This window comes from Oncorhynchus mykiss, chromosome 3 (assembly GCF_057628025.1).
Source record: "Oncorhynchus mykiss isolate SJ-2025 chromosome 3, ASM5762802v1, whole genome shotgun sequence".
NCBI lineage: Eukaryota > Metazoa > Chordata > Actinopteri > Salmoniformes > Salmonidae > Oncorhynchus > Oncorhynchus mykiss.
In genome coordinates, this window is record NC_143024.1 from 72,603,935 (window position 1) to 72,616,448 (window position 12,514).

The 12,514-nt window shown below is 44.3% G+C and overlaps 1 protein-coding gene across 1 annotated transcript in view; it reads right to left on the reverse strand.

The window, feature by feature from the left end:
• Positions 1 to 12,514, reverse strand: part of LOC110520307 (titin) — a 176,057-nt gene that overhangs the window by 53,886 nt on the left and 109,657 nt on the right. The window contains exons 165-183 of the mRNA XM_090230595.1: positions 11,066 to 11,383; positions 10,582 to 10,878; positions 10,179 to 10,478; positions 9,766 to 10,080; positions 9,243 to 9,532; positions 8,946 to 9,096; positions 8,477 to 8,758; positions 7,956 to 8,258; positions 7,523 to 7,828; positions 7,111 to 7,392; positions 6,664 to 6,963; positions 6,167 to 6,472; positions 5,777 to 6,082; positions 5,396 to 5,677; positions 4,991 to 5,290; positions 4,572 to 4,865; positions 1,394 to 4,345; positions 758 to 1,285; positions 64 to 348 (exon numbers count right to left, since the gene is read on the reverse strand). Of these exons, the coding sequence (XP_090086721.1) occupies positions 64 to 348; positions 758 to 1,285; positions 1,394 to 4,345; positions 4,572 to 4,865; positions 4,991 to 5,290; positions 5,396 to 5,677; positions 5,777 to 6,082; positions 6,167 to 6,472; positions 6,664 to 6,963; positions 7,111 to 7,392; positions 7,523 to 7,828; positions 7,956 to 8,258; positions 8,477 to 8,758; positions 8,946 to 9,096; positions 9,243 to 9,532; positions 9,766 to 10,080; positions 10,179 to 10,478; positions 10,582 to 10,878; positions 11,066 to 11,383 (8,397 nt within the window). The remainder of the gene's footprint in view (positions 1 to 63; positions 349 to 757; positions 1,286 to 1,393; positions 4,346 to 4,571; positions 4,866 to 4,990; positions 5,291 to 5,395; positions 5,678 to 5,776; positions 6,083 to 6,166; positions 6,473 to 6,663; positions 6,964 to 7,110; positions 7,393 to 7,522; positions 7,829 to 7,955; positions 8,259 to 8,476; positions 8,759 to 8,945; positions 9,097 to 9,242; positions 9,533 to 9,765; positions 10,081 to 10,178; positions 10,479 to 10,581; positions 10,879 to 11,065; positions 11,384 to 12,514) is intronic.

Consider the following 12,514-nt stretch of genomic DNA (forward strand, 5'->3'; position numbering starts at 1 on the left):
AATAATGCTCTGTCATATCACTGACTGCCATAAAAAGTGAAAAGATACACCTCGGTGACTTACCCAATACTTTAACGCGCACGAATATAGCTTTCTCCCCAGCAGAGTTGGAGAGTGTCAGAGAATATTTGCCGGAGTCGTCCCGAGTGCTCTCAGGGATCACAAGGAAGGACATAGTATCAATCTGATCCACGTGCCCTCTCCTGACTACATTATCAACACCAAGCTTCTTCCAGGTGACTTTGGGGGATGGTCTTCCTCTGATAGTAGCGAAGAGCCTGATGGGGCAGCCTGCTCTAACAGTGAAGCCCTTCCTAAGACTTGCATCCAAGTCGATCTCTGGTGCCTCTGTAAGTGGGTAAGATAACGGGGAGAACATACATCAGACATTGAGAGATCATCATAAAATATTATCTATTAGCTACAGTTCTATATCAACTGGATGTGTTCTCGTCTAGGCCTATATTTAAGCAATAAGGCCCGAGGGGATGTGGTATATGGCCAATATAACACGGCTAAGGGCTGCTCTTAGGCACAGCGCAACGTGGAGTGCCTGGATAAAGCCCTTAGGCGTGGTATATTGGCCATGTACCACAAACCCCTTATTGCTATTATAAACGGGTTACCAACGTAATTAGAGCAGTAAAAATAAATATTTTGTCATACCAGGGAGAAACGGTCTGATATACCTCGGCTATGAGCCAATCAGCATTCAGGGTTCGAACCACCCATTTTATTAAAATAAGTATTTACTTACCGAGGACCTCCTTGGGGTTGACGGCCTCTTTGAGTGTAGCGGGGCGGCCCCAGCCGACCTGGTTCTGTGCAGAGACTCTGAATTCATACATCTGCTTCTCATTCAAGTTTGGAATGGTGAATTCTGTGTGCACCAGCACACCAGCACCGGTGTTGCACTTCTTCCAGCCCTCTTCTTTCTTCTTACGTTTAGCTTCAGCTTTAGCTTTAGCTGCAACTGCAGCAGCTTCATCCTCTTCATATTGTTCCTCACCTTCTGTTACTGCTGCTTCAGGCTTAGCTTCAGTTTCACCTTCAGGCTTGGCTTCACCTACAGGCTTAGCTTCCTCTGCAGGTTTAGCTTTAGGCACAGCTTCAGGAACAGCTTCAGCATCAACCACTTCAGGTTTAGGCTCAGGTTTGTCTCTCATTTCAACCATGTAACCAATGATAGGAGCACCTCCATCATAGATAGGCTTGGCCCACCCAAGAGTAATGGACGTCTTGGTGCTGTCAATCACCTTGAAACTGCCTGGAGGACCAGGAACCTCTGGAATCAAGGAAAACAAAATGTCTGCATGTTAGTACAAACAACAGAGAAAAATCATAACCAATAATAATAATAATACAATATTACAAAAATGCATAAATTATGTACCAATTGGATCTTTGGCTGCTACTGGTCTGCATGGTTTGCTTGGCTCTCCCAGTCCGACTTCATTTTCAGCCTTGACACGGAACTGATACTCGTGGTTGGGAATCAAGTTGCTGACTTTCATGCGTCTCTCAGAGATGGTACTCTTTGTGCATGGCACCCATTTGACAGCGCGCTTTTCTTTCCTTTCCAGGATATAACCAGTGATAGACTTTCCACCATCATTCTCTGGTGGGGCCCATACGACTGTCATCTCTTCTTTGCCGATCTTGGTGATCTCTGGTGATTCTGGTGGTCCAGGTCTGTTGAACTGAGTCCTAGCTGTGACGGGTTTGCTCTCCACTGCAGGACCTGTCCCCATCTTGTTTTCTGCTCTGATGCGGAAGATGTACTCATTTCCTTCTACTAGTCGGGTGACATTGCAATAGTTGGTGACAAGTGAAGCAGAGTATGTGGACCAGACCATTCTTCTTGTCTCACATTTCTCAATGATATAGCTATCAACTTCACATCCACCTTCATCTTCTGGGAGATCCCATGCAACTCTACATTTGTCTACTCCGATTCCAGACACCTTCACGTCTCTCACAGGCCCTGGAACATCCAAGACATTGACAATTGCGTATCCAGTGAAGGTTCCAGCAGAGTTTGTGGCGGTGACGACATATTTTCCGGAGTCTGTGCGTTTAGATTTGGTCATAAGAAATTTAGAATAATCTGTGCCCGTTTCAACACTAACTCTAGGGTTATCTCCTGTGGCCTTGTCCTTCACCCACTTCACCTCTGGTTGAGGCTTTCCTCTAAGTCCAGCCTCAATTCTGATAGACTCTCCAGCTTTAACCACAAGGGCTCCAGTTAACTTTATATCAAGCACTGGTTTCTGGATCTCCTCTCTGACAAGAACATCACCAGTCTTCACCCAGTCACTTTCTCCACCTTCGTTGCATGTCTGCACTCTGAACTGATAGGTTTGTTTTTCCACACACTTGTCAGCCATGAAGAATGTATTCGTAATCAGATCCTCATGTAATGGCACCCATTCTTCCGCTCCCAATTTGCTCTCCAAAGCGTAGCCAATGTTGGGGCTTCCACCATCATAGTCTGGCCTCCTCCATTTCAAGAAGACAAAGTTCTTACCGACATCAGTTACCCGGAAGTTCTCTGGCTCACCAGGCTTGTTAATGGGATCGATGGCAAGGGTTGGTTGTTTTGTCTCAACTGTGGGCCCAGGGCCACATTTGTTCACAGCACAAACACGGAAGAGATACTCGTGGCCCTCCATGAGTTTGGCTTTAACCATGCGGTTAGTGCAGTCAGATGAGATCATTGACCAAAGCCTCACACTGGGTTCACGGCACTCAACAATGTAGTTTGTAATCTCAGAGCCACCGTTGTCCACAGGGTTCTCCCAGGACACCATACAGGAGTCTCTGGTCACATAGGAGGCCTTCAGATTCTGACAGTGTCCAGGTCTATCCAACACATTCACAGTTATCGTAGCTTTGGCTTCACCACTGTAGTTGTTGGCCTTCAAAACATACTTTCCATGGTCTGCTCTGGTTGCCTCTTTGATTCTCAGTTGAACAACAGGGAAGTTTTTAGTTAGTGTTGTGCGCTTGGCAGTTTCCAAAACGTCATCACCCTTTTTCCAGATAATCTCTGGGTCAGGTCTGGCTTTCACGTAACCGATGATGTTGATGTTATGTCCAACACGGACAGTCAAATGCCCACGGCTTGTAGCATCCATCTCGATCTCTGGAGGTATCATGATGTCTTTGGCAACCACCGATTCAGGGCATTCTCTAGGCTCTCCAACTCCAATCATATTTACAGCACTAATGCGGAACCTGTACTCTGAGTGTTCTTCAAGGCCTTTAACTCTGTAAGCACACTGCTTAATGTGACCATCCTTGTTGATGATCACCCATTCTCCGCCAGCTTTCTGCATTTCAATAATGTAGCCCATGATTGGACTGCCTCCATCTTTGTTGGGTTTAATCCAGACTAGGTCTGCATTTTCCTTACTGTAGTCCTTGATTCTGGGGTTAACTGGAGGTCCAGGAGCTGTGATATGACGACAGGGTTTTGCTGGGTCTGATATGGGAGAAGGTCCACTGAAACCGGCAATGTTTTCAGCAAAAACTCTAAACTCATACTCATTTCCCTCAAAGAGACCAAGTACTCTGATTCTGAGATCCTTACAGGGTGTCGTGTTGACACGGATCCATTTTCCGCCCTTATGTCTACGCTCAACGATATATCCAGTGATTTGACTGCCTCCATCAAATAATGGCATGGTCCACCCAACAGTGAGAGCATCTTCTGCAATGTCTGATGTGTTTGGTTTGCCTGGATGGCCAGGGGCTTCAAACGTGTGTTGGGCAACGGTTGGTGCACTTTCAAGAGGAGCGCCGATACCCATTTTGTTCTCTGCGCGAATGCGCACAACATATTCAACTCCACTCTGCAAACGAGAGATCTTAAGCTTTGTGGCTGTGCTACCAGAGCACACACCTCCCCAGGTTTCTTTCTTAGCCTCTCTCTTCTCAACAACATAACCTGTTACAGGGCTTCCACCATCATCCTTTGGAGGACGCCAGTCAATAAGCATGTACTCAGGAGTAACTTCAAGGATACTAACTGGTCCAATGGGCGCTGCAGGCACATCAAGAACGGTCACATTCAAAGCCAGAGTCTTGGTTCCTGCAGGGTTGGACACTGTGAGGATATAGGTTCCACTGTCACTTCTCAAACAATCATTGATGCTGAGAACTGTTGAATAGTTGTCACTCTCAATCTTAACTGTGCCTTCGGGAACAATTTCTGCTCCGTCAATGGACCATTTAGCAGTAGGCGCAGGAATGCCTCTCATGATAGCAGGGAGTCTGATTGTGCTTCCACATTTCACGATGATCCCTTCGATCAGCTTGGCATCAACTTCAACAATTGGAGCCACTGTGAAAATATAGGTTAATTTATATAATTTGTTTGATGATGGCAATTATGTTGTCTTCAAATCAATACATATAGGGGTGGTTTCCTGGACACAGATTAAGACTAATCCTGGACTAAGAATAACTTTCAATGGAGAATCTTTATTTAACTTGCTTTTTAGCCTAGGACCAGGATTCATTTATGACAGAGAAACCAAACCATTAAGTAAATATATAGTAAACCTCACCAAGTTTCTCCTGGCAGAGAACGGGAACAGTGGTGTCTGGTCTACTCAGTCCGATAGCGTTCTCGGCTCTTACACGGAATCTGTAAGTCTTTCCTTCCTCGAGGCCAGTGATGTGGCTCTCAGGGATGCTGACTGTGTTCCATTCATCCCACTCTCTCTCTCCTTCCTCTTGGTACTCAACCAGGAAACCTGTGATGTCACTACCTCCGTTGCGGTCAGGCCAGTTCCACACAAGCCAGACCTCTGTCTTGTCCACATCTACGTGGTGCAAGTCCTTTGGTGGACCAGGTGGGACTGAAAATAGAACATACATTAGATTAGATGAGATTAGATTACATACGTCAAGTTAGTGATCAAGATACCAGGTACATTACAATACACCAGTAGGTCTTACTGTATTCAGGTTGATTGATACTCACACAGAGGATTTATGGCTTTGACAGCTTTGGTTGTTTCAATGTATTCACTTCTGCCAAACTGATTCTCAGCAGCAACGCGGAACAAATATGATGTTCCTTCCATCAAGTGCTTGGCCATCATGCTGCGTTTCTTAGACGAAGAGCAGACTGGCACCCACTGTGCAGATGCCACATCTTTCTTCTCCACAACAAAGTTGGTAATACGTGCTCCTCCATTGTCCTCAGGGTCTTTCCAGGAGAGATAGGCAGAATCGCTTCTCACCTCTGAAACCCTCAGGTGCTGGATTGGACCAGGTTTGTCTAATAGAGTAAAGAATAACATAATTATAGCAACCCGGTATGCTAAGCACTATACATCTGTCTTCCTTAATTTCTGACAGAAATTATGACCGAAAAATTCCTTACCAAGGACGAGGACTGTGCATGTGGCAGTCCTTGATCCAGATGAGTTTTCTATGTTCAGAGTGTAGTCGCCACAGTCAGAACGGGCACAGTAGCGCATCTCCAATTTAGATCCTAGTGGATTGACCTCAATTTCGGCTCTTGTGGGGACGTCTTTATCGTTCTTCTTCCATGTGACTTTGGGGAATGGAATTCCCTTGATTCCAGCAACCAGATTGATATGGGTTCCGGCCATGGCCTTCAACTCACGAGGCATACCCAGTTCAACATCCAACTCAGGAGGTTCTTTTGGGGTTAGAAAAACAATAGGTGTTATAATTCATTTGTTTATTTCAATGATAATGAATTACCCAAATTATGAAAACAAATGTAATATAATTTTACCAAATCTGTCTTCTGCCTTCACTGGATCTGTGGTGTATGCGGGTTCAGATTCACCAGCGAAGTTTACAGCAGTAACTCTGAATTTGTAATATTCTCCCTCTTCCAGGTTAATGACCTTGAACTTGGTTTCTTGGCAGGAATCAGGAGTCTGATTCACTTTTTGCCACTCCTTTCCAACTTTACTGAACTCAACGAGATAGCCAAAGATCTTTCCCCTGCCACAGTCCTTTGGTGGCTGCCAAGATAGTGAGACAGACTCCTTTGTCCAATCCACAGCTTCTGGCAACACGGGGGGGCTTGGAGGCACTGAGGGAAGAAACAGTTGATACAATTTTTTAAAAGCTGTGAAATCTTGTAAAGAATGAATTAACTTTGCGCAAAGTCACTTACCAATTGGATCTTTGGCGAAGATGGGCTTTGATGGAGGGCTGGGGTCACCCAGACCCACAACGTTCTCAGCCATGACACGGAACTCATATTCACAGCCCTCAAGGAGGTCTGGAACAAAGTACTCTACTTTGGGGAAGATGCGGTCTTTTCCGGATGCGCGAGTCCATCTGTTAGCCATGGTCTCCTTCCTCTCAATAACGTATCCAGTGATGGGCTTGCCACCATCCGCAGGTGGCTCCCAAGTGAGGAGGGCTTGATCCTTATAGATCTCCTTCACAATGGGCTGTTTGGGTGCATCTGGCACCTCTGTAATGGGAGAACGAATTGATCTGATCAGTTGTAGTAAAATGCATTCATGACAAAAGATGGTTGCATCTTAAATTGCACCCAATTCCTTACATAGTGCACTACTTTTGACCAGAGCCCTATGGCTGCACCATATAGGGAATAGGGTGGCATTATGGATGTAACTTATATTGTTCCAGTATGTATCTTACTGAAGACATCCTTAGCCTTGGTCTCGGCAGACAGCAGTGGGTTGCTGACACCGTGGATGTTCACAGCACAGATTCTGATTATGTACTCTCTGCCCTCAATCAGCTTAGGAACTTTGCATGTTGTCCTGGTGCAAGCGGTTGTCACTGGCATCCAGAGGTCTCTGTTTGTGTCTCTCTTCTCAATGGTGTAGTTGGAGATGGCACATCCACCATCGTCCAGAGGGGGGTTCCAGGAAATCACCATGTAGTTCCTGTAGACCTCATTGAAGACCACTGGGCCCTCTGGAGGCTGGGGGCGATCTGAGGGAAAATAATAGCATTTAATAATGAATAATCTATTAGAAATGGATCAGTCAATAATCAAACATATTTTGATTATAAGGGTTAATGAAGAGTGACATTAGGTCTGTCAACTAAGAACAACAAAGAACACCCTCACCACCTTACCAACAACAGTGAGACTGCAGATTCCTTTACGTAAGCCGACAATGTTCTCCACAACCACCTGGTATCTGCCGCTGTGTTCGCGTTTAGCCTTGGGCATAGCCAAGCACAGTGTTTTACTAGTGTTGGTCATTGTGACCTCCTCATTTGCTTTCAGCTCTTCCTCGTTCTTTGTCCATGTTATTGTAGGTGCTGGCTTTCCAGTAAAGCGGCCCTGGAGGGTGCACACGTCTCCCACACGCACAACCAGTCTGTCACGGAAGTCCAAGTCGATCGTTGGGGGCTCTGAGGATGTAAGAACAAAGAAGTGATGTTTTCAAATATATATATTTATATATATATATATATATATATATATATATATAAATCAACATTCCCCAAGATATTTAGAATGACTACCTTATTCAACACTTACCAAGTTCTTCTTTGACCTTGATTGGCTTGGTGCAGAAAGAGTGCTTGCCCTGACCAATCACGTTGACAGCGCTGACACGGAATTCATAGGTGGAATTCTCTTTGAGACCTCCCTTTGTGAACTTCCTATCCATTAGCGTGCCATCAGTATCGATCTTAGTGAAGCTATCCTTTCCGATCAGACGAGTTTCAAGCACATAACTTGTAACCTCAGAACCCCCATCATACTTAGGTGGTCTCCAGGTCAAACTGATGGAGTCTTTGGTGATTGCTGTGACCTCTAGATCCTCAGGACGCTCAGGAACAGCTAGCATGCAAAAAGGACACAAAAATGAGGCCCATTGGAATAATAGAAATAATAGCTGGATATGCTTATGTTTTGTAACAGCAATAAGAAAGCTGTAGTTCTGGTATTGATATAGGCAGGAACTCACAAATAGGATCTTTGATGAGAACTGGTCGTTGTGATTCAATAAATGGACCCATTCCGATGATATTCTCAGCTGCGATTCTAAAGAAATATCCTTTTCCGTCAATGAGACCCTGGACCACAGCATTATGCCTGGTGACCGTGTAAGAGACTGCTGTCCAGCCCATACGGTCAGACTCTCTCTTCTCTATTAGGTAGTTGGTGATGGCAGAGCCACCATCGTCTTCAGGGGAGCACCAGGTTAACTTGCAGGAGTCCGTGGTGAGGTTCACACCAGAGAAGGGCTGACCAACTGGGCCGGGAACATCTAAGAACCACATGTGAAGCAAGTTTTCAATAACATTCAACTCCTGTGCCTGATCTAGGATCAGGCCCCCCCTCCCTCTTATTCATTATGACCTAAAAGGCCAAACTCATCCTAGATCAGCACTCCTACTCCGAGATGCTTGATACATACTGCTCCTGATATCACCTGAGATATACTCAACATCACCAATGACAAGAATAAGTACAGTTTCTTCTTACCCAACACCTCCACAATGACAGCCTTCTTCCTTTCCCCTCCTTCATTCTTTGCAATAAGGGTGTATATACCCTGGTGATGGCGTCTGCAGTTTTTGATAACCAGAGCAGAGCTGATTGACGTGATTTCAACCTTAGCCTCTGCTGGTAGAGGCTGGTCATCTCTGTTCCATGTGATCTCTGGTGCAGGCTTGCCTGACACGTAGGCCAGGAGGCGGATGGTACCACCGGCATGGACTACAATCTTTTCCTTCAATGTGGCATCCAAGTCCACTTCAGGGGCAACTAAAACAACAAGTGTGTGTTAGTTTACGATAGCAAACACTCTACTGCATCCAAATTGGCACCCTATTCCCTATGTAGTGCACTATATAGGGAATAGGGTGCCATTTGGGACGAAGCCTCTATCATGGACGTAACAAATGGAGAAATTGAAAATCATACTGTATATCATAGTTGTCTTGTCTCTTACTTGTTCTGTCCTTGCATTCAATCACTTCGGCCACTTGACCGGGCTCACCGACGCCAGCAGCATTCACTGCCCTCACTCTAAACTTGTACCTTCCGAGCTCTTTCAGTCCAGACACAACAAACTTAGTGCCTCTAATCTCCTTGTCTTTAGCCTGAAGAAGGGAAAACAAAAGTATTACAAACATTCAGATACTCTTAATTTGATGTTATTTAAATTAATTTAGCAGGTTGTCCCATTAAGATCAAAAGTGTTTGAGAAAGAATACTTTTGAGAAATGATTTGAGTAAATGTAATTACCTTTTCCCATCCGTCTTTTATCACTACTACCTTTTCTTCTTCTTCTGATTCTGATAATTCATTTCCATCTTCGTCGAATATGATTTTCTTAACCTTTTTCGCTTTTACTACTACTTTGTCTGCTTCCGCTGCCTTCTGTTTTTCAATTTCTGCTTCTTTTTCCTCGTTTATGTATTCAACAAAGTAACCAGTGACCTTAGATCCACCATCAATCAAAGGTGGGATCCACTCCAGATCCACTGTTGACTTGGTCCAGTCTGTTACTTTGGGGGTTGGGGGACCCGGGAGAGCTACACACAAACAAGATGACATTTACAATGTCAGAAGGCCAAACAAATAGAAACAACATAGCTATGTAACAAATAGAAAATAGAAAGAACCCTCCCCATGTAAGAAAAACTGTATTTATGCATCTCAAATGTCACCATATTCCCTATATAGTCCACTACTTTTGACCAGGGCCCTATAGTGCACTAAATAGGCCGGAAATAGGGTGCCATTTGGGATTCATATGTTAACTTACTAATAGGGTCTCTTGAAAGAACAGGATCCGATGGGACACTAGGAAGTCCCATGCCAGCTGCGTTGATTGCGGTCACACGGAACTGGTAGATTGCTCCCTCCTGCAGACCAGTGATCTCATACTCCTGACCCAGGGGCATGACCCTGATGGGGGCGCGGTTCACTTTGGTCCAGCGCTTAGCTGTCGTCTCTTTACGCTCCAGCCAGTAACCACTAACTGGAGATCCACCATCGTATTTTGGCTCGTCCCAGATGATCACCATTGACTCAAGAGTCACGTCTTCCACTATGGGCTTCTCAACTTGGCCAGGGACAGCTGTTGAGATGAACAATAAGAAAATTGGTTGGAAGAAATATATCCACAGTGACATTGACTTAGAAAGTGCTGATAATACAATAGTACATTCAACTTACTGAACAGATTCCTTGCTTTCTCAGGTTCGCTGTACAGCGGTGGTCCAACTCCATATTTGTTCTGAGCCATGACACGGAACTCATACTCATGGCCCTCAGTCAGCCTCTGAACTGTATACAGGCCTTCTTTGGGGTCTGCGGAAACGTGCACCCATGACTTTCTGTTTTCCTCACGCTTCTCAACGACGTAGTTTGTAACCTTGGAGCCACCGTCATCTCTAGGTGGTTTCCATGCAAGTGTTATCCTCTCGGCAAACACCTCTTTGAATTCGATTGGCCCGACAGGTACGCCAGGTCGTCCTGAGTTGAGGAAGAAAATGAGCCAATGGTGTCATATTACAACACAATCAAGCAGACTAAACAAACAGAAAGAAATAAAGAAATTAGGAGAGAAATTCCTCACCTAGGACAGTGAGTTTGATTTCCTTAGATGCTTTGCCCAGACTGTTGCTAGCAGTGATAGTGTACAGGGAGCTGTCGTCTCTCTTGGACTGCTGGATCAGCAGCGTACATTTGTTATCAACTACCAGCTTGTTGACATGCTGATCATATTGCACTACAGCCTTGTCTTCAGGCTTGGCAATGGGAGCCTTCTGCCATACAAGGGAGGGGAATGGACAGCCATGGATCCTAGCCACAATATGGACGTCTAGTCCCTCTTCACCTTCCATCTGTTCCTTCAGTTCAATGGTAGGAGCACCTAAACAATGGAGGATTGAGTCAGTACAAGTCAATCAAAGATGTTTTTCTTCTCTCATATAGAAGCATTTACAATAGCATACATGTGCTGTCCCCCTGAAGAATGCACTTTGCCCATTCAATCTGAGCATATTTTAGACTTTCCTTATTTAACTTTCAGACTTTTTCTTAACTGTACTTTCACTCACATGTCTGGTCCTTGATAATGATTGGTCCAGCGGTAGCAGATGGTCTGCTTGGGCCGGCCTCGTTCACAGCCTTGACGCGGAACTCATACTCTCCTCCATTTTTAAGATCTTCAATGATGAAGATGGTTTCCTCAACGTTACGCTTGTTACACTGCTTCCACGTCTCTTTCTCCGGACCGCTGGTGTCCCAGCTCAGGCGCTCAATGATGTAGTGCGTCACAGGAGAACCACCGTTGTTCTTAGGTGGCACCCATGTTAGTGTCACTGTATCCTTGGTTACCAGATTGATCTTGACATGGGTTGGGGGATCAGGTATGTCTGATAATGGGAATAAAGAATGGGAACTTATTAGTAAGGTGTACACTTTGTAACCTACATTTCATAAATGTTATGTGTACATATCCACATAAAAAAATACTATAGTAGACTGTAGTATTCACTGTAGTGTTTTTGTAGACTTTAGTGTAGTATTCACTGTAGGGGTTTTGCAGACTAAAGTCTGCAAATACACTACCGTGAATACTGTAGTATTTACTGTAGTATACTGCTGTATTTACAGTTAACTATAGTATAAATTCTGTAGTAAAATAAAACTGTAGTATATACTATAGTAATTAATGTTGTGTTTTTGTGGACTGTAGTATACCGTAGTATTTACTGTAGTGTTTTTGCAGACTTCAGTGTACCATAGTGTTTTTGCAGACATTTCTGTAGTATTTACTATAGTGTTTTTGTTTTATTATCTTTGACATAGAAGTAGAGGCTTTCTCCTTGAGGAAACCTGAAGAAAATACTAAAATAGCAAATTTTACATAACCTATAGGTAGGGAGGACTGGGTTCTTCTGCTCTTTTCTATAACCTACATAAAAGGCAGATTAAATACTGTAGTATTTTCTATAGTTAAAAGGGTGTAGTGTTTTTGCGGACTGTAATGTTATTGCAGACATTACTGTAGTATTTACAACAGTGTTTTTTTGTGGATAATCTGTAGGATTTACTATAGTATTGTTGGATTCTAGCTTGAAATATACTTATTCATGTTACCATGCTATAGCTTATTGATTAGTTTACATGTATAATGAATGTATATGTTGGGGTCAATGGAGGGTGGATAAGAACTAGGTGCATGGATAGTTGCTGAGTGAGGAAGGGGACGTGCAGAAAGTGGTATTGTTAAATCTAATGGCTCCTAAGGAGGGAAGGAAATGGGCAACAGTATGGTTTCAGTTACTGATAAGGTAAGACAGTCGCGGCCCGATGTCAGGTCGATTGAAGTAAGAAGGAAAAGTCCTATCCCACACACATATATTTCCACGCCCATGAAGGTTCTAGCAGGAGGTGGGACCATGACTACATCAGTGAGAGGGACCAATTATGTTCCTTTCTAGCAACAGAGATGTATTGGATGTCTAGATGTGCAAGGAGTTGACTCCTCCTAGTTGGAGGGT